The 25,294-nt window shown below is 42.0% G+C and overlaps 1 protein-coding gene across 3 annotated transcripts; it reads left to right on the top strand.

Annotated features, from left to right (window-relative positions):
- The first annotated feature begins 773 nt into the window (after nt 1-773).
- LOC124861672 lies at nt 774-15,361 on the top strand. Of its 3 annotated transcripts, XM_047355570.1 has the most exons (12): nt 812-854; nt 992-1,077; nt 1,160-1,237; nt 5,053-5,216; nt 9,467-9,614; nt 12,162-12,298; nt 12,672-12,796; nt 13,594-13,667; nt 13,771-13,914; nt 14,085-14,243; nt 14,505-14,588; nt 14,686-15,361. In XM_047355570.1, the coding sequence occupies exons 3-12, from the start codon at nt 1,177-1,179 to the stop codon at nt 14,814-14,816; spliced, it is 1,227 nt and encodes a 408-aa protein (XP_047211526.1). In that variant the 5' UTR covers nt 812-854; nt 992-1,077; nt 1,160-1,176; the 3' UTR covers nt 14,817-15,361. The 3 variants fall into 3 exon arrangements, with proteins under 3 accessions (XP_047211524.1, XP_047211525.1, XP_047211526.1); XM_047355568.1 differs by lacking the exon at nt 992-1,077 and having other exon boundaries at nt 774-864; XM_047355569.1 differs by lacking the exon at nt 992-1,077 and having other exon boundaries at nt 775-854.
- Nucleotides 15,362-25,294: the final 9,933 nt, after the last annotated feature.

Genomic DNA, 25,294 nt, shown 5'->3' with positions numbered 1-25,294 from the left:
ATCAAAAATCAAATGAAAACCACCTGCAGCTTCAGCTGTCCTAAAAGACAACATTTTTCTTTTGGCAAATGTGCATGTTTGTTTCCATAGTGGTGGAGGAAGCAACAAAAAACACAGTGCCTTGAAAATGTCAAACAACACGAAGTAGTGAATTATTTTTGAAGTGGAAAGACAATGATTTATGGTTTTCTACGTTTTTTAGTCAATACTTTGTAGAGCCATCAGGCTGCAGGTCAAGCTCACTCAGATTAGATGGAGAGCAATTGTGAACAGCAGGTTTCAGATCTTGCCATAGATTCTCGATTGGGTTGAGGTCTGGACTTAGGACTGGGCCATTCTAACCCTTGGGTCTTCATTGATCAAAGCCATTCCATTGTATCTCTGGCTGTATGTTTAGGGTGGTTGTCCTGCTGGAAGGTCAACCTCTACCCCATCCTCTAGTCTTCTGTAGCGTCTAACAGATTTTTTTCCAGGATTTAGCTCCATTCATCTTCTCATCGACTCTGAAGAAGAAAAACATCCCCACAGCCTCAAGCTGACATATTAATGAGGAATGTGGAGAGTTAGTTGTAGTCTATAAATCAAGTAAAGTTTGCGGTTTTAATGTGACAGATTGTGGATAAATTTAAGGGGTGTGAATTATTTTTGGGAGGCTATCTAACGTTTTGATTGTGTAGTTCTGTGTAGTTCAGATATGACCCATGGCACTTGAAAGCAGCCTGTGGTGCAGCTGAGATTGGAGGCTGTCTTGTAAAGTGAGAGGAAGCAGCTGGTGTTATTTAAAACATATGAACGCTGAAGGGAACACCTCAGCTCTGAAGGATTCCCTTTTCTCTTCATGCAGCCTTTTCCTGGTAAGAGCAGGTTTGTTTGAGGCTATTCATTTTTGTTATTATTATTTTGTGCAATGATAACAGGTACAGTGTTATCAACCTACAGTTAACCCTGAACATCCCAGAAGAATATGATGTTAACAGAAAATCTTTTACAGGGAGAATAGAGTCTGCAAGGCAAATTAATATCACTGCATTCAACTATAAAAGCAAACTAATGAGGACAGCTTTTATTGAATTCATGGTGATGTTTTGAATTAATAAACCTATTGTTCTATCTCTGATGATTCACCACATGCTGAACCAGACTGTTGTGTTTTAATCAGCACTGCAGGAGAACAAGATGTTTAAACTCTGTGGTTTGGTGGCGTTGCTGTGTCTTCATCAAGGAATGTTCTGCATCGGTGAGACTGTCATTCATAACATTACCTATTGAAATCCTTCATTAATAATCGATAATAATATGATATTTAATGTCTGTTTTATTGGAAAAAAAAACAGAAGTACAGTGATGTGAATCTGTTTTCTCCTCACATTGAATTGTCTCAGATCATGAAAAATGTTTTAATATTTTCATATCATGATTTCTTTATAAGAGGAAAAAGTCTATTTGTCTTTTAAGATGTCATTTTTCTCAAACATATCTGAGTCTGTTCTCATCAGAGAATGTTCTGCATTGGTGAGACTGTCATTCATAATGTTTCCTGTTGTTTAATCCTACATTAATAATCTATAATATTATGATAATTAATGTCTGCTTTATTGCAAAAATAGGTCAGAGTCCCAGTCTTGCCCAGTAAGCTACGTTTCCTTGAAAGTTCAAATGCAACATTCTCTAAAATCCTTACAGAGACGAATATCCTGCTATAGCTCATCCATGTTGTTCCTCAGAGACCTTACTGTGGCCGGGATAATGTCAGGCAGGAGAAACAGGGCAAGAAAGTTTTCTCAGGCATAGCTTCACACCTGCCTGTTTGCCCAACTACCTTCTGTTCTCCAAATGAGATCCAGCAGGTGTGATAGGATGTCTGCCACACCAGATATGCTCTACAGGTTAGGTTGCAACAGTACATCTCTAGAGTACTGTTGTACAAGAACGAACCCCCCACCCCCACCCCGGCATGTGTCAGTTAGCTGATGATGACCTGGAACACAAACTACATCCCAACAGCCATTGTTCTTTTAACTTTAGACTATAGGAGCTATCGACTGCAGCTTGACTTTCATGATGAGAACATGTCTCATTATGTTCAGTAACATTTGTTTACAGTACTACCATCACTTTGAGTAATCTCAGGTACATTTCACACCACTTTCCCATTGTTCATCCTGTGTTTGCTAGGTTCCTTTGAAAATGTAACAGGTTAAGGTTCCAAGTTATGCCACATAAAATGGAATAGTAGTGTAAGCATTTCAACAACTTTATGAAACTAATTACATTTAGTTACCTTTAAATAGTTTCCAACACGTTAGTATTTGTCATAAGTACTGCTGCTCTGAAGGCCTGCAGCCAAGAGGCAGGTGAAGTAGCAGACAGGCAGAGGGCGCTGTAAATTAAACTTGCTAAGTTACATGTGGAAATGGGATTCGTGGCTCATTGTAGGGTGGATGTTGTGACTTTTAACAAGTCCTTCAAAGGACTGGCTCATTTCTTGCATAATACTAGACACTGGCTACAAACGTCATTTTCCTCATGTCAAGCCACTGCTGAACCAGAAGCAACACCTGGGCTAAGGAGAAAAGGAACTGGACTGAGGCTCAATGGTCCAAAGTCCTTTTTTCAGATGAAAGTAAATTCTGCATTTCATTTGGAAATCAAGGTCCCAGAATCTGGAGGAAGAGTGGAGAGGAACAGAATCCACGTTGCTTCAAGTCCAGTGTGAAGTTTCCACAGTCAGTGATGGTTTGGGGTACCATGTCATCTGCTGTTGTTGGTCCACTGTGTTTCCTGAAGTCCACAGTCAATGCAGCCATCCACCAGGAAATTCTAGAGCACTTCATGCTCTCCTGAGAATCTGTGTAGAGCTGCTGATTTTATTTTCCAGCAGGACTTAGTACTGGCCTACACTGCCAAAGGTATCAAAACCTGGTTCAATGACCATGATGTTCCTGTTCTTGATCAAACTCCCTTGACCTATACCCCTTAGAAACTCTATGGGCTGTTGTCAAGAGGAGGATGAGAGACAACAGACCCAACAAGGCAGATGACCTGAAAGCTCCTATCAAAGCAACCTGGGCTTCCATTACACCTACGCAGTGCCCCAGGCAGAACCCCATGCCTCCTCTTGCATGAGGCAACCAATTATTGAATGCACAGCAATGGGTATATTTCAGAAGCCTGACATTTGTGTTTAAAACCTCCTTTTTTGAGTGGTCTAATGTGATATTCTAATTTTCTGAGACACTGTATTTTGGGTTTGCAGATAATCAAAATTACATTAAATAAAAGCTTGAAATATTTTACTCTATGTGGAATTAATCTCTATGAAATCTCCTATTTTACTTTTTAAAATGACTGGCAAAAAATTGCACTGTTATGCAATATAAAATTTTTTTACCTATACATTCATATTTGATCATTCTCTCTCAGTATGATACTTACATGTTCACTCTAACATTTTTCCACATACTTTGGGCTGCAGGTCTTTCTGGGGAGTGATGCAGTTTTGGCCTACGCTTCCTAATATCAATCTATTCAAGTTCTATTTTAACATTTTTCCCAACATAGGAATCCTCCATTTTTTAAGGTCTTATAACACTTGTAGCCTGTGCTGGTTGACCCTGAGAAAATAAACACTGTCTTTAGTTAGTTAGAAAAGGTATAAAGAGTTTAAAGTCTTTGAACATACTGGTGTTCTGACTTCACATCCTGTATTTGTTTCCATCATAAATCACAATTTAGTATAAGAGGTGGGGCTGTGTAGCACACTGAGTGTGCTACGTACCAGCAGCACCAGTCTAGACAGCTAAAAATGTAAATACATGTAAAATTGTTTAACATTTTATTAAACACACAGATTTACTTTTTACACAAGGTAATTAGATGTAACAAAGTTGTACTTTCGAATATGTTCATAAGTAACTCATTTATTAATGTATTTTACTGTCACTAAACAATGTATGATTAAATTCTGTAATGCCATTACATAAAACTTGTTGCTCACCAGGCTGCTTGCAGCTCAGCACAGTAATTCTCATTCATAGTTTCCCAGTTTGGCTTTCAGTTTAATTGGATAGGTACTTATTATTTATGTATGTTTTCTTCGTTCGTTCGTTCGTCGTCTTCCGCTTATCCGGGACCGGGTCGCGGGGGCAGCAGACTCAACAGAGACATCCCTGTGGCAGACGTCCCTCTCTCCAGACACCTCCTCCAGTTCCTCCAGGGGGGAGCCCAAGGCGTTCCCAGGCCAGCCGAGAGACATAGTCCCTCCAGCATGTCCTGGGCCGTCCCCTGGGCCTCCTCCCAGTGGGACGTGTCTGGAAAACCTCCCAAGGAAGGCGTCCAGGAGGCATCCGGTATAGATGCCCGAGCCACCTCAACTGGCTCCTCTCGATGTGGAGGAGCAGCGGCTCTACTCCGAGCCCCTCCCGGATGGCCGAGCTCCTCACCCTATCTCTAAGGGAGTGCCCGGCCACCCTACGGAGGAAGCTCATTTCAGCCGCTTGTATCCGGGATCTCGTTCTTTCGGTCATGACCCAAAGTTCATGGCCATAGGTGAGGGTAGGAACGTAGACGGACCAGTAAATTGAGAGCTTTGCTTTTCGGCTCAGCTCTCTCTTCACCACAACGGACCGGCACAGCGCCCCCATTACTGTGGCAGCCGCACCGATCTGTGTTTGTTTTCTTGTTTGATTTAAATTTTTGCTAACAATTTTAACAAATGTTATGGCTTTTCATCTCAAATATCTTCATCCCTAAAAGATTACTATCTATGTTTTTAGGTTTTTAGAATTTGTGTGTCTTTCTCCACATTTATATTTATTTCCAGTATTTCTCAATAAACTATTCTAAAATATGTTGTTGATTACCATAAAAATAGAGGCAGCTCATGTTTTTGATAATGAAACTGAAGTAGATCAGGAGGGCGAATATGTACAAAACATGGAAAGTTCATCTTAAAATGGAAACAAACCTGATTGTAGTTGTTCAACTTCATACTCAACATTCATTCAAATTTGTAAGTCCCTCTCCCCTTGTCTTTTCGTGGCTTTTGTCCAGCCTTTTATGTTTCACAGATGCAGGTGGACTATGGGCAGCCTGCTGTATTGCGCTGTGATGGCTCAGTCTTAAAAGAAGCGGAGGGGGCGGTGCACTGGGAGCTCAGAGGAGAGGATGTAGTAACTCTACGAGAAGGCAAGCCACGAGTCTCAGAACGTTTTAAGGTCAGGAAAGGTTTATGTTTATTTCTAGTTGATTTTGTTCGGCCTTGATTAAATATGAGAGTTTGCTACTTATGGAAATATATTTAGTCTCTTTAAGGAAAGAGCCACATGTATAGAGTGATTCAATAACATAACTGAAGTGATCATATACCAAATTTCATTATCACCATTTAGTTATAAGTAATTAATTGTATCAGTTAACATTCTAGAAATTTAGTGCTAGGAAAAAAAAACACAAAAATCGAGTCAAAAACAAATCCACTCCAATATAAGCAGATTCAGAAATTAAGTCCATTTCAGACTTACTTATATAGCAATGCATTACAATCAAGTTAAATAAATTCTAATCAAATAAGCATTTATTACTTTTAATTTAACACTTGAATCTTCTCTTATATTAAATTTTAAAATGTTATCATGCTCAGTGTCTTTTGTGATAGGTTCCTTTCAACAGGAAGACCCTCTTTCAGAATAAGTGTCGTCAGGCTTTTGCCCAGAGCAGGCAGACACTGAAAAACACTGAATTCCTAAGTAAGAGAGAAAATTGGGAAGGTATATCCAACAGAAGCCTGGCTACAGTTAAAGCCAAAGCAACTCAAACCCCAGGAAGATTTTGATGTAAAATTTGTTTCATTCCACAAACAAGCCTGTTTCTGTTAGGAAACAAGAGACATCTCTCAAAATATATTAAGACAAAACAAAAGCAGTATGATAAAAAAATATTCATCTGTGTTTATTTACAGTTTTTTTTAAATAGCATGCTGACAATTGTACTATTCTCAATAATCAGTAGAAAATGTAACTATTTTAATTAGCATTACACCAATCAAACTCTTCTTCTAACTGCTGAGTAGCTTTCTGCATGTTTCCTCTGGTATTTAAACGATTACCTCAAGGAGGGTGTGTTGAGTCTTTTCTGGTGATCCAGGTCACCACCAAAATTTAATGGATCATAAGAACACAGACAGATGGACAGACACATCTGTCTGTGTTCTTATGATCCATTAAATTTTGGTGGTGACCTGGATCACCAGAAAAGATTGCTTTAAATCTAAATCCAACGAGGCAATGAATCATTTTGGGCTTAAATGTATAACCTTAACCTTGAAGCAGGTTCAACAATAATAATAATAATTTTGTATTTATCTTTGGAAATGAAATGGTTTAATTTTAGATAAACACCATATATGAACCTTGTTTTACTAAATGAACAAAACACTCATACTCGTACTCATCTTCCGCTTTATCCGGAACCGGGTCGCGGGGGCAGCAGACTCAGCAGAGACACCCAGACTTCCCTCTCCCCAGACACCTCCTCCAGCTCGTCCTGGGAAGCCCAAGGTGTTCCCAGGCCAACCTAGAGACATAGTCCCTCCAACGCGTCCTGGGCCGTCCCCTGGGCCTCCTCCTGGTGGGACGTGCCTGGAACACCTCCTGAAGACGGCATCCAGGAGGCATCCGTTATAGTTGCCCGAGCCAACTCAACTGGCTCCTCTCGATGTGGAGATGTAAATCGAGAGCTTCACTTTTCGGCTCTTCACCACAACAGACCGGAACAGCGCCCCCATTACTGCGGCAGCTGCACCGATCCGTCTGTCGATCTCCCGCTCCATTCTTCCCTCACACGTGAACAAGACCCAGAGATACTTTAACTCCTCCACTTGAGGCAGGAACTCCCCTCCAACCTGAAGATGACAAGCCACCCTTTTCTGGTCAAGAACCGTGCCCTCAGACGTGGAGGAGCTGATCTTCATCCCAGGCTCTTCCCAGGCCCGAGCTTTTGCCTCTGCCACAACCCGGGCCGCAGCACGTTTGGCCTCACGGTATCCGTCAGCCGCCTCAGGAGTCCCACAAGCCGATAGGACTCCTTCTTCAGCTTGACAGCATCCCTTACTGCCGGTGTCCACCACTGGGTTCGGGGATTGCAGCTGCAACAGGGACCGCAGACCTTACAGCCGCAGCTACGGTCAGCAGCATCGACAATAGATGCGGAGAACATGGTCCACTCGGACTCTATGTCTCCAACATCCCGCGGAATCTGGTCAAAGCTCTCCCGGAGGTGGGAGTTGAATACATCCCTGGTCGAGGTGCCAGACGTTCCCAGCAGACCCTTACTATGCGCTTAGGCCTGCCAAGTCTGTCCAGCTTTCTCCTCTTCCAGCGGATCCAACTCACCACCAGGTGGTGATCAGTGGACAGCTCAGCCCCTCTCTTCACCCAAGTGTCCAAAAGATGCGGCCAAAGGTCTGATGACATGACAGCAAAGTCGATCATCGACCTCCTGTCTAGGATGTCCTGGTGCCAAGTGCACTAATGGACACCCTTATGCTTGAACATGGTGTTCATTATGGACAATCCGTGACTGTCCCACCCCATCCCTCCGCCTCTCCCCGTGGGCCACTCCAGAGTACAAGAGAGTCCAGCCCCTCTAGAGGAAATGGGTTCCAGAACCTATGCTGTGAGTGGAGGCGAGCCCGACTATTTCTAGTTGATATCTCTCGACCTCCCGCACAAGCTCAGGCTCCTTCCCCCCCAGTGAGGTGACATTCCACATCCCTAGAGCCAGCTTAAGCATCCGGGGATTAGGCCGCCGAGGTCTCCACCTTCGTCTGCCGCCCAATTCTCTTTGCACCGGTCCCTCATGGTTCCCCCTGCAGATGGTGGGCCCACTGGGGGATGGCCTTGCGTCTCTTGTTTGGGTTTGGCCGGCCGGATCCCGGGAGGAGCAACCCAGCCACCAGACGCTCTCCAACGAGCCCGACCCCGGGCCTGGCTCCCTGGTGGGACCCCGGCTCTGCCGTACCAGGCAACGTCACGTGCCTTGGTGAAATTGTTCTCATGAGGGTGTCTTTGTCTGACTCATCAGCCTGTTTGCCATGGGAGACCCTACAAGGGGCATTTAAGCCCCAGACAACATAGCCTCTAGGATCATTCGAGCACTCAAACCCCTCCACCACGTTAAGGTGGCTGTTCAGGGAGGGGTAAATAAAACACGTCAACAATAATTTGTCTTCTAACTGAGGAAACGTTAGGACACCCCACTTCCTGCAAGTGTTACCCACTCTGTTAGAAACACCTTAATGAGCTGCTTCTGGTCTCTATCTACCATCAATCTGAGGATAGTTTGTCCCAATCCTTGCTTCCAGCTGGGAGATGTTTGAGGGGTTTGTTGCTTGTTCAGTCTGTTTCAAGTCACCCCATAGCATCTCAGTGAGATTAAGATCCAGGCTTTGACTAGGTCCAGGACTTTCTTTTTTTTTATTTTTCAGCCAGTCATTGTTGCTAATGTTGCAGGGTCCAATTTTGCTCCAGCTTTCATGTTGTCACAGATGCTCTCACATTTTCGTGCTCCCTTAGGTAAACAATGCTTGAGCATCTGATAATGTAGCGTGTGCAGTTTGATCACCAGTTAAGCCAGGCTGTCACAGATTTTTGGATTTGTGTAAAAATCTGTAGCAGCTCTGAGATATGAATTATAAATTGGGTGCGTATACAAGTACATGCACATATTGTTCCCTTTATAATTTATTTTATTTCTTCTAAGTTTTTATATTTATATTATACACAATGTCTGGCCCTGCGATGGACTGGCGACCTGTCCAGGGTGGATCCCGCCTTCCGTCCATAGACTGCTGGAAATAGGCACCAGCTTCCCTGGGAATGGAACTATGGAAGAAGCGGTAGAAAATGACTGATTGACTGACATAATGTCTGTACACTGTGAGCAGATGAAGCCAACGTTGAATTCCTTGCTTTTACCCACAATCTTGGCTAATAAAGCTAAATCTGATACATTACCTAATTCCATTCTACATTATGCAGATGCTGTTTGTGCTAATGAAGATTGACTTTCTAAATGCTTGCAGCCGCTGCAATATTTTAAATATTTCTGCCTACACCTATTGGACCACTAGGGGGCACGTCTATACTGTGGGTCTCCAAAGCCAGTCCTCCAGAGCTTCTGTCCTGCAGCTTTTAGATGCATCACTGTTCCAACTCGTCTGAATCAAATGAATGGCTCATTACCATGCACAGTTTTGAAATTATTCATTGTGGCCTAATATTTTCCCACACCAAAACTAGTATTTTAACAAGGGTGTGAACAATATAGCCACTGTAGCTTTCTGGAAGCAGATATTTTTAAACCATCCATTAAAAAATTAGCAACTAAAATTAGCTATATACAGTCATATATGTAAACAAACATGTGGAGACAAATTTGACCAAGTATTGCTTATTATATCTTCCAGGGACGGATACAGCTACCTTCAGAGGAACAGATAGAGGAGGGGAACTGGTCTGTGGTCCTGAGAAAAACAAAGTTCAAAGATGCTGATATGTATGAGTGCATCTGGCAAGAAGTAAAATCCATATCAACTGTCTGGCTCTCAGTCAAAGGTGAGTTGGATGATGTAATGAAAATGATATATTTTCTTATTATAGGTAAATAACAACAGCAGTGCAGTGATGCAGATGTTTTTTAGATCTTTTTGATCTTCTAGCACAACATGGTAGTGACTCATGCACCACTTGAGAATTAAAGTACCATAGAACACTGCACTGTAGATGGTTATGCTCTGATATAGAGCACCTGCTTCAACATTTTGCCACATTACAAACACAAATTCCAGCCAATTTTATATAAAGTCGGACCTGTTCCCGGTGCATGTTGGGCTGCCCTTTGTCACCGGTCCTGTTCATAACTTTTATGGACAGGATTTCTTTGGGGACCAGTGGATTTCATCTCTTCTTTTTGCAGATGACGTGGTCCTGCTGGCCCCCTCTAGCCAAGACCTACAGCATGTGCTGGGGCGGTTCGCAGCTGAGGGTCAAGCGGCTGGGATGAGGATCAGCTCCTCAAAGTCCGAGGCCATGGTTCTCGACCGGAAAAAGGTGGCTCGTCCTCTTCAGGTTGGAGGGGAGTTCCTGCCTCAAGTGGAGGAGTTCAAGTATCTCGGAGTCTTGTTCACGAGTGAGGGAAGAATGGAGCGGGAGATCGACAGATGGATCGGTGCAGCTGCAACAGTAATGGGGGCGCTGTGCCAGTCCGTTGAACGAAGCTCTCGATTTACCGGTCCGTCTACGTTCCTACCCTCACCTATGGCCATGAACTTTGGGTCATGACCGAAAGAACAAGATCCCAGATACAAGCGACTGAAATGAGCTTCCTCTGTAGGGTGGCCTGGGACTCCCTTATTGATAGGGTGAGGAGCTCGGCCATCCGGGAGGGGCTCAGAGTAGAGCCGCTGCTCCTCCACATCGAGAGAATCCAGTTGAGGTGGCTCGGGCAACTATACCGGATGCCTCTTGGACGCCTTCCTCAGGAGGTGTTCCAGGCATGTCCCACCGGGAGGAGGCCCAGGGGACGGCCCAGGACATGCTGGAGGGACTATGTCTCTCGGCTGGCCTTGGGTTTCCCTGGAGGAGGTGTCTGGGGAGAGGGATGCCTGGGTGTCTCTGCTGAGTCTGCTGCCCCCGCGACCCGGTCCCAGGTAAAGCGGAAGACGACGACGACGAGGGGCCTATAAAGTAGTGAATCATTGTGAAGTGGATGGAATGTGAATATTTTTTTATTTATCTTTTTAAATCACATTTGAAAATGTCTGTAAAACGTTTATCCCTAGCAGTCACCTGATCCAACTCTAATTATGTATGATGAAGGTTTTTTTTTCAGGTTAATTTACAAGAGTTGTTTCTTGTACAAGTACAGCTCAAAACATTAGAATAACTTGAAAAGGTTCACTCGTTTCCACTCATTTCAGAAAGCAAAACTCATATAGATTCATTACTATATATATATAGTAATGAATCTATATGAGTTTTGCTTATATAGATTCATTACTAACAAAATTAAATATGTCATACCTTTATTCTTGTAATTTTGATTATATATGGCTTACAGACATTTGGCACAGTTGGTAGCACTGTTGCCTTGCAGCAAAGAAGGTCCTGGGTTCGACTCCTGGCCAGGGGCCTTTCTGCATGGAGTTTGCATGTTCTCCCCATGCATGCGTGGGTTCTCACCGGGTACTCCGAGTTCCTCCCACAGTGCAAAGACATGCCTGTTAGGTTAATTGGGCTCTCTAAATTGCCCTTAGGTGTGTGAATGAGTGTGTGCACGGTTCTTTGTGTGTTGCCCTGCGATGGACTGGCGACCTGTCCAGGGTGTACCCCGCCTCCTGCCCATAGACTGCTGGAGATAGGCACTAGCTTCCGCGTGACCCACTATGGAAGAAGCGGTATAGAAAATGACTGACTGACATTAAATACTGTATTCAGAGAAAGTTGAGTGGAAGGAAAAAGTGTGGTAGGAAAAGGTACACCCACAACATGGATAACACAAGAAGTGGACTTAGGCTGGAGTGCATCAAGAGCTTCTACACACAGACAAATCCCACACATGGGCTAAAAATTTTGCATTCCTCATGTCAAGGCCCTGCTGAGCTGGAGACAACTTTAGAAGCATCTCTAACTAGAAAAAGTACTTGATCAGTATTCAGTGGTCCAAAGCCTTGTCAGACTACAGTAAACTTTGCATTTCATTTAGTTACCATGTTCCCAAAGTCTGGAGGAAGATGTTGCTTGAAGTCCAGTGTGAAGTTTCCACTGTCAGTGATGATTTGGGGTATTAGGTGCATAGAAATGAACATACTTTTCTGAAATCTGACACTTCTGTTTAAAATATCATTTTTGATTGATCTCCTGCAATATTCCAACTTTCTAAGACAGACTTTTGGCTTTTCATTATCTGTAAGTTATAAACATCCAATTTAGAAGGAACAATGGCTTCATGTGTCATAAATCTACATATAATATATGAGATTTGCTTTCTGAAATAAAAACAATATTGGACTTTTTCAAGATAAATTCTAATGACATAATCATTGTATTTTCTTTCCATGTGCTGACCTGGCTCTTGTCTTTTGTTTCGGCTTCTCACACCAGAGCCCAATGTCAACCAATCCATCACCGCACTTGACGATGCAAATGTGGACCTAACATGCTTCATTAAACCCCAGAGAGAACCACTCCGGAGTTTGTTTTGGACAAGGAATGGCAAACATCTCTATTCACACGATCTTGTATGATACACTCCAAATGGCAGCTCATGCTTGTTTACTTTTTTCATCTGACAGAAACTTCCACACACACACTGAGGCAAATAAGTGAAAGATCATAAGCTAACCAAACCATTACCCAACAACAGTTTCAATCAAAACAATTTTGGAGGCACATTATAGTATAGCCTGAAACTTAAGTAAAGATCTGAATAGTAGAAAGCATTTTGTTTGGGTGACTCTGCTTTTGTACATAGACTTTAAATCCAACTAAATATACATCTGCTTTTCTTTTTGGAATGACTGCATTGGTATTTGCTGAAGATGTTTCTAAACTTCTTTGACACCACATCATATGTATTCTGTTGTGTAATCAGTCTTTCGTTTCCACTTTAAGACTTCCAGTGCTGCAATGGAAGGAGAGTTTCTTGTACCAAGCAGATTTAATGAAGAAGAGTTTCATCTTTATTTGAGACCCACTGTGAGTGACAGTGGGAAGTACCAGTGTTGGTATACAACTGGGTAGGTTTCATCAGCTCATCTTTCTGTGGTGAGGGGTTTGTTGTATTTAGTTATACATGCATCTCTAAGGTAAGTGGTTGATGGCCTGCACTTGTATAGTAACTACAGATACCTCACAAGTCAAGACTCGGTATACATCACAGAGGCAGCCATCCAAGAAAGAGTCTCAAGGATGAAGAACTGGGCCACACCAGGCCTGGATATGATCAATAATAACTGACTAAAGAAACTGACAGCACTCCATGAATACCTCGCAACACAGTTGAACCAGCTGATAACTGATAGGACCCCCCCCCCCCTAGAGTGAATGGACCCCAGAAAGGAGCTATCTCACCCAACAACTGATCAGTAACATTCCTCCGCACAATGAGGAAAGTCCCACCAACAGCTTGTGAAGGCTGGACTGAAAGAGAGTACAGAGAAACTAGTCCTGGGAGCACAGAAACAGGCACAGAGCTCTAGAGGCTGGGGTCTACCACATCGGACAGAGCCCAAGATAAAAGCATTACATACAATATTGTTGTAGATCCATTTGTGTCAGTGGTGTTTATTGAGAGAATTCATTCATGCAACCAATTTATTCATTGCCATGTGTTTACCTGTCAACCTCACTTCTACTGGCAGCAGATCCAGATGATACAGCAGATTGTCAACTTCGTCATTGTTTTAGTTCTTTTTTCCACAGTAATGTTTTCTTTCACTGCTGTTCTAATGGGACATTGTGTTAAGATTATTGACATAAAACATTATAAAATGATAAAAAGGATCATCATTTCCAACTTTTTTTTTATTTTTAGGGAGTCTGACCCTCCTAAACTTGGAATACCAGAAAGTTACACACTAACTGTGATGAAAAGAGTCATTTCTGATGGTAATCTTCATTCCTTTATAAAGGCAGAGCTGATTATCACCAGGGCAGATTATTGTTTGTTCACAAGAAACAAAAGTAAAAAGATTTCACCCTTCTGAAATAGTCATGGATCTGGAGGAGTCTAGTGCAGATGACTGGATGAGCCCTGTTACATTCTGGGAAGAAGAGGCAATTGCTGCTGAAACTACTGAAACACCTACTGATCGTCTTGCAGTTTATTTGGAACTGTCCACTGAGGCAATGAAAGGTGAGTATCCCACAGTGATCAGTGAGTGAACATGAAAAAGCCATTTAAATGCTTTGTGATATACCAGCACCTGCTTTTGTGTCAATAAAAACACCAAAAAATAACCCAGGAACATAGATAAGTTTGGGAATTATGAGTCAAAACACAAATTGTTGTTTTTTTCCCCGCAGTTATGGAGCATGATGAGACGTCCACTGTAGAAGAACAGATCAGGACATCCCATGAGGTGGTGACGCTTCTTTCAGATGATGTGAATGGTGTTGAAGCCACTGGATTTCCCACTGAGTTTCTACCAATTCTTCTGGAAGAGTCCACTCAGCTGACCCAAGGTAGAATAAAAATATCAGCAAAACCTTTGTAGTATCAGTCTTGTAGGTCAGACAATTATGCAGATGGCTAAATAATAATATATATTTAGCAACCAAAATAACTAAAATGTTTTTAAAATCTCACCTTATCTCAATTTTTGAAGTCAGTATCTTGTATGGTCTCTCTTTTTAGTTGAATGTTCTTGTTTCATTCCTGGTCATCATCTTTCCTTTACTCTGGAAACTGAATGTTTTGTGATTGTTTCTGCACTGTGCTTCCAGATGAACAGAATCTGCTTTCTAAAGATCTCACCAACTCAAAGCAGACTGATGACTTTAAGGAGAAAGAAACATTTTCAGATAATGGTCAGTTGCTACACACCTTCTGAATTAATACTAGAGTTAGGGATGGAGAAAGATCATGACCTTTTTCCTTCTTTTATTAAACCCCGCCCCCCTGCAGAAAACCTGGATCCAACATGGAATGATTTCCAGCTTGAGACTTTCCCATGGATTCGGGCTGGACTCATTGGTGGAGTGCTGTTGATCACAGCCATGGTTCTGTGTGTTCTCGGAGCTCTGCGGCATATTTAATACACAGAGGAGGAGAAGTGGATCCCCACCTATAATGTTCATTTGGGTTAGGGATGGGTTAGCGAAACAATGTGCACAGCACCTAGTACATCACGTGGTAAATGCAGATCATGGATTCCCATAGGAATATTGGGGAACTGCAGCAATGGTTATGTGGAATTCCTGAAATGCATTTCATTTTAAATGTGAGCTAAGGAAACTAAAATCAGCAGTTGGGCTGAGCTGCACAGTCACACATGCAAAGCATAATTCATCTAACAACAGCAGGTGAGGCATTGATCTCACTGAGTGCATAAACCCCAGATGAAGCTGTGTTGGGGTGGGAGAGGGGGTGCTTGTACCACAGCTGTTATTAAAATAAATGAAAACCCTTTTTTTCTAACTAGTGTGCTGACGTCTTTGAAGTTGCTCACTCTAACTCCTCACAATGTCCTTACCTGCTGCAACACAATTTGAAAGCCAAGTGGCGCTGATTTATGTGTTTGTTGATTTTTCTTCAAAGTTCTGCATTTTTAAAGCAACTTATTAAAGTGCAACAAGCATCACCAAGCGTGTAAATATTGGTTTTATTAATTTAAGCGAACAGCTGAACCTGTTCCTACTGCAAACCCATCAATATAGATGTTAAATATCAAGAGTTTTTTGGAAACCCTCCAAAAAATATATTTATTTTTGACAATTATTCTATGGTATTGGATGCTGTGAAGCAGGAAGGATTTCTGCTAAAACATTTTTACTATTGAACATTTGTAATGATGCATAACCATAGCAACAAGGTATTTTTTACAACAAGGAGCAGCTGATTAATACCTCTGAAGCTCAAATAATACCTACCTAACTACAACCCTAAATCCCTGATGAGTTGAAAAGGAGGTGCCGAAGATGCAGAGCAGGAGCAAAGAGAAGAGAGAGAAGGAGGAAGTTCAAACCATCTCTTCCATCGATCATGATGGGCAATGTGAGATCATTGGGGAACAGGTTGGATGAACTCCAAGCCCTACAAAGGACCCAGCCAGAGTACCGGGATTGCAGTATTATGTTTTTCACTGAGACATGGCTGCAGGATCATATCCCCGACTCCAGCGTCTCTCTGCCAAGCTTTCTGACCATACGAGCAGACAGAGATTTAAAGAGGACCATCAAATGCAAATGAGGTGGATTAGCAATGTTTGTGTACAACAGATAGTGATTTTAACCATGCTTCACTCACTGTTACACTTCCAATGTTTCAAGAGTTTGTCAGCTACTCTACCAGAGAAAACATAACGTTGGATTTTTTTTAATGAAAATGTCAAGGAGTCGTCTCCAAGCCAAGACCTCCTCTAGGCAAATCAGATAGATCACAATCTTGTTTTTCTCTGCCTGAAATATAAGCCCCTTGTTCAGAGTCAACCTGTAATAAAGAAAACCTGAGAAGATGGTCACAGGAAGCTGAAGAAGCTCTGCAAGGTTGCTTTGAGGCTACAGACTGGGACTCACTGTGCCAGCCGCATAATAAAATAAATGAAAATATCTCAAGCAAATAAAACACATAAAATCATAGTGAAAGAATAACTAAAAAAACAAAGCTGAAATGAGATGAAACTCAAAACCCATGAGATTATGAAAAACTAAAATATTAACAGGAATATACCTCATAATTGTCAAGCATTGTCATCCACAGAGCTGTGTGCAAGTTGGTGTGTGTTTCCTGTGTCTCTCTCACCTCTTCTGTGCAGGGTGTGATTAGCAAGTGTGGCCCTGCAGCCGCAGCTTGTCAGGACTAATCAGGAGGAGTTTAAAGAGGCAGATGCCAGATTGTTAGCTCACTCAGTGTGGTAATCAACTCCTTGGATCTAAGGAAGAATTCTGCTGAGATTTCCCCAGTGAATTTCCTCACTGCTTCCCAGAGAATAATTACTTACCTCTCCTCCTTAGTGTTCCATCGGAGTTTTGCCAGGAACCCAGAAGATCCATTACTTCAACATTCATTTTCAATGAACCTGTTAAACTTTCAAACTGTGTATGCAATTGTTGCCTGTACTAGGTTCAAACTTAAAGCAAACATAACAAGCATGGTGGTGGAGGTCTGATGGTTTTGGCTTGCTGTAGGCAACATGTCTTGTACATGTGCAAGGTCATGTCCTCCTTGGTCCTATTCACAGTACTGCTGTGTACCATATAATTCTGATATGTAGTCTTATTTTACTTCACTTTAAATCTATTCAACTTTTATGCACATAAATGGCATTAATATTTATTATGTTAAGGGTAGCATTTGATTTGCACTTGGTATCGATCAATCTTTCATGATTCAGATCAGTACCAGATTTGGTAAATGTCTAATTTTAGAATTAGAATGAGAGACAAGCTTAGCCAATGTTGATTCATCAGCAATAGAAGGGTCCCAATTTATAGAAAGATGGCCGCAAAAGAAAGAAAAACAAGCAAGGATTTTCAATTACAGTTTTATTGACAATTTAATGGTAATACAATGCGCTGCCACAAGATGGCAGTATACATTTTAAACCAAATGACACTGCCTCTGGAATGACACATAGAGAAAATCTTCATGATGTGGAAATATTAGTTTTTTCATCAGGATCAGAGAAGTTGTTCAGAGCTGATAGGAAGATGAATGGGGCTAAAGCCAGGACCATCATAGAAGAGAACCTGTTAGAGACTTCAGAAGACTTGAGGTTCACCTTCTAGCAGGACAAGAACCCGAAACATACAGCGTGAGCTAGAATGGATCATAACATATTCATGTGTCCTTCTAAACTTTAAAGCTCTGAATAGCCATTATTTTATGTTGCCCAGTTAAAGTAAAGGAAGCAGAAGACATTTTAATGGCATATCAGCTTACTTAAACCTGTGAGGTTGCTTTGACTGCTTCACTGCTCTTCAGTTTGGCTTAGTTTGTGAAAGAGGACAGGATTATCTGATTGGGATTCAGTCAAGTCCATTGTTATTGTCTTAGCCTCCAGGAAATCTTTTTAAATGGATTTCCTTGAGATCCAAATGCCATCCAAAATTCATGTCTTTTCTATCTAAGAAAACCCAGCAGATTACATAAAGTCAGTGACTTGCAGCATTCCCTCTGGATGAGCATGTAGCGACAGTGGGCAGTCACTTGCATTGTGTCAACTTTGCAGCAATCCCTCACACTGAGCATGTATGTAGTGTCAGTTGAAAGGGAATACCACTTTAAAAAGGAAGACACCCCCAGCAGAACCTGGCTCAGCTTGAAAAGCCATCTCTTTGGCTGACAGGGGCTTTGAAAAGACAGAGCATACATGCACAAAATAAAACACACACAGAAGCACTGATTAAACCGTACTTTCTATGTAAAAGAAAAGTAAAACATCAAAGGCAGTAGTAGTTCCTTCAGTGGCTTTATCTAGGAGAGAAAGACAACTTAGGCAAAAAACTCTGAGCTGTTTTTCAAGTCTAGAGTATGAAAGAGAGCACAAACAGTTAGTCATAGTAAAAGGTGAGCTAATAGCTATGTGTAGAAGAGAAACAGGGTTAAACACTGAAAGACAGGGCCAAGTGCATCATCTGTAAAAGGTGAACATTAACAGCAGCAGCTCAGCCAAGTTTTTCAGCGTCACTCCTGGATAGGATATTTCTAATTTTGGCAATATTCTGGAGGGAATTCTAGAAACCTGTTTAATATGGGATTCAAATGACATTTCCTAGTCTAAGCTAACATCAAGGTTTTCTACTTTATTACTGGAGGTCAATTTAATGCCACCTAGATTAAGTGACTGACTAAGCAGTTTCATTTTCAAAGACTCTGGTCCAAAGTCGATAACTTCTGTCTTGTCTGAATTTAAAAGCAGAAAGTCACCATGTAGTCTACCTAACTGATTAAATTAATCAGGATTTATGGATAAACAAAACTATCATCAGCATAACAGTAAAATATGTATTTTGACCTAAACTAAATGTGCCTGCTTGGTCCATTTAAGATTATAATGCGGGAGATCTGTCCACTTTAGTCTTGGCTCAGTGTGTGTAATCTGATGTGTGAAACTGAGCTGAAGCTGTGGATTATTAATGCCTCTCAACCTTAGCAGGGAGCATGGCTGAAGCAAGCAACGAGAATTCTGTCTGATTGAAATTAACCTGTGAGTGCATCTGTGTGTGTGTGTGTGTGTGTGTGTGTGTGTGTGTGTGTGTGTGTGTGTTTGTGAGGTGTGAACTGTGTGAGTAATGTATGTAATGACTCCAAAGAGTATGTGGATCCAGTCAGCAGGAACTTATGTTCCCATGCTGCCATGCCCTCAGCCCTGCTGAGAAAACTAAGCTCATCGAAATTTGATGAGCAGATCTTAGTAACCTGAGATGTGACAAAAAATATGGTGGCTCATGGTGTGCAGGAGTTCGGCTCTGGATGGAAGGAATAGGGTTAGGTGGTCCTCACAAGCTCATAGTACCCCTACAACGCTGATCATGTGGAATGAGAGCAGTCAGGCCACCGTTATACACAGGTTTAATGAGTCGGTATAGAAACAACTGAAACAAATTGGGACAAAACCTTTCAAACTGCACACTGAATTATTTTTAGTCATTTTCAATAACAGCAAACTGGGCATTCCTTTGCAATGTATATCAGAATTTATTTATTTTGTAAATCTAAACACATTTCTAGATAACTTGCATTAAGTGCAACAGACAACTGAACACCACATATCTGCTTTGTTACTGAAGCCAGAGAGAAGAAGAAGGTGAGGGTAGGAGGGGTGACTCTGCTTTCCAATGTTGCTGCCTTTTATCCGTGCGGTCCACAATGCAGACAGACAGCAGCAGATCCACATGATCAGCGACCAGGATTTAGGAATGAACATCCAACAGGTCAGATACGCTTTCATCTTTCAAACTTTTCTCCTCTCTCTTTAAATTGTTATGATATGGTGTTTTTTCTACATAGACTTGTTAAACCTTATATTGGCCAGTTCATTACTGTCATGTACCATGATCTGACCATCGGTTTGGATGTATGTACTTCTGATTTCATTTATAAAATCAAAGTCAAATATAGTTTTGGAAAGATAAGTTTAAACAACATTTTATTAGCTAAAAGCTCCTGCTAAGCTCCTGCTATAATCAAAGTCATATATCTGTAGTGACTGTTTACAGTTGTGATCAGATATTTACATGCAGTCATCATGGGCGTTACTATGATGTTATGTTTCAGCTTGAAATTATTCTTTTAAGTCATCTCTTCTCCTGGGTGGAATACTTATACAATTGTCCAATCCTTTGACTTGTAGTGCACATCTTCAGTTTATTCAGCTATACAGGTCCTTCTCAAAATATTAGCATATTGTGATAAAGTTCATTATTTTCCATAATGTCATGATGAAAATATAACATTCATATATTTTAGATCCATTGCACACTAACTGAAATATTTCAGGTCTTTTATTGTCTTAATACGGATGATTTTGGCATACAGCTCATGAAAACCCAAAATTCATATCTCATAAAATTAGCATATTTCATCCGACCAATAAAAGAAAAGTGTTTTTAATACAAAAAACGTCAACCTTCAAATAATCATGTACAGTTATGCACTCAATACTTGGTCGGGAATCCTTTTGCATAAATGACTGCTTCAATGCGGCGTGGCATGGAGGCAATCAGCCTGTGGCACTGCTGAGGTCTTATGGAGGCCCAGGATGCTTCGATAGCGGCCTTTAGCTCATCCAGAGTGTTGGGTCTTGAGTCTCTCAACGTTCTCTTCACAATATCCCACAGATTCTCTATGAGGTTCAGGTCAGGAGAGTTGGCAGGCCAATTGAGCACAGTGATACCATGGTCAGTAAACCATTTACCAGTGGTTTTGGCACTGTGAGCAGGTGCCAGGTCGTGCTGAAAAATGAAATCTTCATCTCCATAAAGCTTTTCAGCAGATGGAAGCATGAAGTGCTCCAAAATCTCCTGATAGCTAGCTGCATTGACCCTGCCCTTGATAAAACACAGTGGACCAACACCAGCAGCTGACAAGGCACCCCAGAGCATCACTGACTGTGGGTACTTGACACTGGACTTCTGGCATTTTGGCATTTCCTTCTCCCCAGTCTTCCTCCAGACTCTGGCACCTTGATTTCCGAATGACATGCAGAATTTGCTTTCATCCGAAAAAAGTACTTTGGACCACTGAGCAACAGTCCAGTGCTGCTTCTCTGTAGCCCAGGTCAGGCGCTTCTGCCGCTGTTTCTGGTTCAAAAGTGGCTTGACCTGGGGAATGCGGCACCTGTAGCCCATTTCCTGCCCACGCCTGTGCACGGTGGCTCTGGATGTTTCTACTCCAGACTCAGTCCACTGCTTCCGCAGGTCCCCCAAGGTCTGGAATCGGCCCTTCTCCACAATCTTCCTCAGGGTCCGGTCACCTCTTCTCGTTGTGCAGCGTTTTCTGCCACACTTTTTCCTTCCCACAGACTTCCCACTGAGGTGCCTTGATACAGCACTCTGGGAACAGCCTATTCGTTCAGAAATTTCTTTCTGTGTCTTACCCTCTTGCTTGAGGGTGTCAATAGTGGCCTTCTGGACAGCAGTCAGGTCGGCAGTCTTACCCATGATTGGGGTTTTGAGTGATGAACCAGGCTGGGAGTTTTAAAGGCCTCAGGAATCTTTTGCAGGTGTTTAGAGTTAACTCGTTGATTCAGATGATTAGGTTCATAGCTCGTTTAGAAACCCTTTTAATGATATGCTAATTTTGTGAGATAGGAATTTTGGGTTTTCATGAGCTGTATGCCAAAATCATCTGTATTAAAACAATAAAAGACCTGAAATATTTCAGTTAGTGTGCAATGAATCTAAAATATATGAATTTTAAATTTTCATCATGACATTATGGAAAATCATGAATTTTTTCACAATATGCTAATATTTTGAGAAGGACCTGTATATAAAACTGTTTTATGTGTTCTCTCTATAACACACACAGATATATCCAGTACTTAACCAGTTTGGTTCCCACAGCTGGAATGCCCAACTGTGTCCGAGTTTAGACTATATAGCTGCTGATTTGAGTTGGAGTTAAGGAATTTGGATTTAATCCTCCTTTTTCGTTGTTCCATCCACTGTGTATCCCCTAAGTATAATGCTGCCACCACCATGTTTGACAGCACTCTGACCAAACAGCGCAATCGTTCTTCCATTTGAATATAAACCTTTTCCTCAGAAGGCATTTGACCCACCCTTGTAGACTGCAGCACCTTTCCATTAGACCTGAAGTAGCTTATTTTGAAGCAGGGGCTTCTTTCTTGCTTGGCACCATCTCTGACCAAGTTGACGTCTAACTGGTTTCACTGTGGGAGTGGTGGTGGTGATTTTATGCTGCAAATAGAAACTACAAACTGCACTCAATTATAATCACTAACCAGAAGTCAATAGTCAAGTAAAATGACAGCACTGTCTGTTCAGAGGCTGCACGGTGGTGCAGTTGGTAGCACTGTTGCCTTGATTCAAGAAGGTCCTGGGCTTGACCCCCGGCAGGGGGTCTGTCTGCATGGAGTTTGCATGTTCTCCCCGTGCATGCGTTGGTTCTCTCCAGATACTCCGGCTTCCTCCCACAGTTCTCCACAGTCCAAAGACATGTCTGTTATGTTAATTGGGCTCTCTAAATTGCCCTTAGGTGTGTGAATGAGTGTGTGCATGGTTGTTTGTGTGTTGCCCTCCGATGGACTGGCGACCCGTCCAGGGTGTACCTCGCCTGCTGGAGATAGGCACCAGCTTCCCCGCGACCCACTATGGAAGAAGCAGTATAGAAAATGACTGACTGTTTTTTTAGATACTTATGTAGGTGCATGTATACCTGTAAATTTGAAACAGAACCTCTAAATATTTACAAATACTCCAAATAAAATAGGGTTTACCTTCTTTTTACCTTGACGTTATTCCAATATATCACATGGTATAAGTGTGTAAATATATGAGCATGCATGGATTAGAGAAAAACGTATGAGAAATGCAAAGCTATGCACACAAATGTTTATTTGAAAAATTGCTGCAGTGGAATGCCGTGTCATTAGCTGGACTCCCTGATGCTAGAAGCTACACTTCTGCATGCAACTCTATGTGTAATAAAAACCAATGTGTTTCTATTGAGATCCTGCAGCATGCAGAGAAGACCAGGTGCTGCTATGGCCCAGAGTCGAGGTCAGGAGTCAACGTGACTGGGATTTGGGAATATTAGTCGGCTTAGGCAGCTTTTCAAAAAGTGCAGGACAGCCGTGAATGCAGGGAAACACAATGGGGAAGCAAAGCGACATCTAGATCAGCTTTAATAGTGACCCAATGAGTCACAGCCTGAATAATCACACTGCTATTGTCTTCTTTACCAGTCATGTAATGTGGTGACAGTGAAACATGCAGAGGTGGAACAGCAACTGAAGGTTTCCACTATGTTACAGGACATCAGCTTACAACCTAAATCTACCAGCATGGTAAAAAGTAAACACATCCTGTTGAATTCTACTGTCAGGAAAGGTTCATCTTAAAGTTTTTATTATCCTTTAGAATTATTTATATTTAGCATGAACTGCACACAAACACAACAGTTTGTACACTGTCATTACTTCTGAAACACAGATTAAACCAAAATAAAAAACTCAGTTTACTCTTACTTGTTTCATAAGATTTGAAAAGGAATGTGGCAGCCAGAGTCATCAGCACACATCTGTAGAAGCAGTTTACTGTTTGATGCCCTTTGGATAGAGGAGACCAAGTATAGATGTTTGGCCATATTACAAAAAAGCATGTTTGGAAAAAGACAAAACACAGCCTCAACACAACCAACTGTCAAGCACGGTGGTGGAGGACTGATGACATGGGTTTGTTTTGCACCCACAGGGTCGGAGCATTAGCAGTCACTGAGTGGGCATCAGTCCAACAGCTTCCAGACTGGCTAAAATTGGCTCATGCAAGTAATGAAGCAATGTTGTACAAGGAAAAGTGTCCCAAAATTCATTTTGAATGTGAGAGACTAATAAAGCCACACTGACTAATGAAAGGTTAACATTATGACCTGATGAATTAAAAGAATGTACTTTTTCCATGACTGATAAATTACCCTTACATTTTGTACATAGGCAGTATATCGGCATGTAATACAAGTCCTTCTCAAAATATTAGCATATTGTGATAAAGTTCATTATTTTCCATAATGTCATGATGAAAATTTAACATTCATATATTTTAGATTCATTGCACACTAACTGAAATATTTCAGGTCTTTTATTGTCTTAATACGGATGATTTTGGCATACAGCTCATGAAAACCCAAAATTCCTATCTCACAAAATTAGCATATTTCATCCGACCAATAAAAGAAAAGCGTTTTTAATACAAAAAACGTCAACCTTCAAATAATCATGTACAGTTATGCACTCAATACTTGGTCAGGAATCCTTTTGCATAAATGACTGCTTCAATGCGGCGTGGCATGGAGGCAATCAGCCTGTGGCACTGCTGAGGTCTTATGGAGGCCCAGGATGCTTCGATAGCGGCCTTTAGCTCTTCCAGAGTGTTGGGTCTTGAGTCTCTCAACGTTCTCTTCACAATATCCCACAGATTCTCTATGGGGTTCAGGTCAGGAGAGTTGGCAGGCCAATTGAGCACAGTGATACCATGGTCAGTAAACCATTTACCAGTGGTTTTGGCACTGTGAGCAGGTGCCAGGTTGTGCTGAAAAATGAAATCTTCATCTCCATAAAGCTTTTCAGCAGATGGAAGCATGAAGTGCTCCAAAATCTCCTGATAGCTAGCTGCATTGACCCTGCCCTTGATAAAACACAGTGGACCAGCACCAGCAGCTGACAAGGCACCCCAGAGCATCACTGACTGTGGGTACTTGACACTGAACTTCTGGCATTTTGGCATTTCCTTCTCCCCAGTCTTCCTCCAGACTCTGGCACCTTGATTTCCGAATGACATGCAGAATTTGCTTTCATCTGAAAAAAGTACTTTCGACCACTGAGCAACAGTCCAGTGCTGCTTCTCTGTAGCCCAGGTCAGGCGCTTCTGCCGCTGTTGCTGGTTCAAAAGTGGCTTGACCTGGGGAATGCGGCACCTGTAGCCCATTTCCTGCACGGTGGCTCTGGATGTTTCTATTCCAGACTCAGTCCACTGCTTCCGCAGGTCCCCCAAGGTCTGGAATCGGCCCTTCTCCACAATCTTCCTCAGGGTCCGGTCACCTCTTCTAGTTGTGCAGCGTTTTCTGCCACACCTTTTCCTTCCCACAGACTTCCCACTGAGGTGCCTTGATACAGCACTCTGGGAACAACCTATTCGTTCAGAAATTTCTTTCTGTGTCTTACCCTCTTGCTTGAGGGTGTCAACAATGACCTTCTGGACAGCAGTCAGGTCGGCAGTCTTACCCATGATTGGGGTTTTGAGTGATGAACCAGGCTGGGAGTTTTAAAGGCCTCAGGAATCTTTTGCAGGTGTTTAGAGTTAACTCGTTGATTCAGATGATAAGGTTCATA

This window comes from Girardinichthys multiradiatus, chromosome 24 (assembly GCF_021462225.1).
Source record: "Girardinichthys multiradiatus isolate DD_20200921_A chromosome 24, DD_fGirMul_XY1, whole genome shotgun sequence".
NCBI lineage: Eukaryota > Metazoa > Chordata > Actinopteri > Cyprinodontiformes > Goodeidae > Girardinichthys > Girardinichthys multiradiatus.
The sequence above is the reverse complement of the archived record's forward strand: the minus strand, read 5'-3'. Positions and strand labels throughout refer to the sequence as shown.

Excerpts from the sequence above, each read along its gene's own strand:
- LOC124861672 (XM_047355568.1), top strand. The coding sequence starts at position 789 with ATGAACGCTGAAGGGAACACCTCAGCTCTGAAGGATTCCCTTTTCTCT. Across the intron at positions 9,615-12,161 it reads TGTCTGGCTCTCAGTCAAAG|AGCCCAATGTCAACCAATCC; the intron begins GTGAGTTGGATG and ends TTCTCACACCAG. Across the intron at positions 13,668-13,770 it reads GAAAAGAGTCATTTCTGATG|TCATGGATCTGGAGGAGTCT; the intron begins GTAATCTTCATT and ends CTTCTGAAATAG.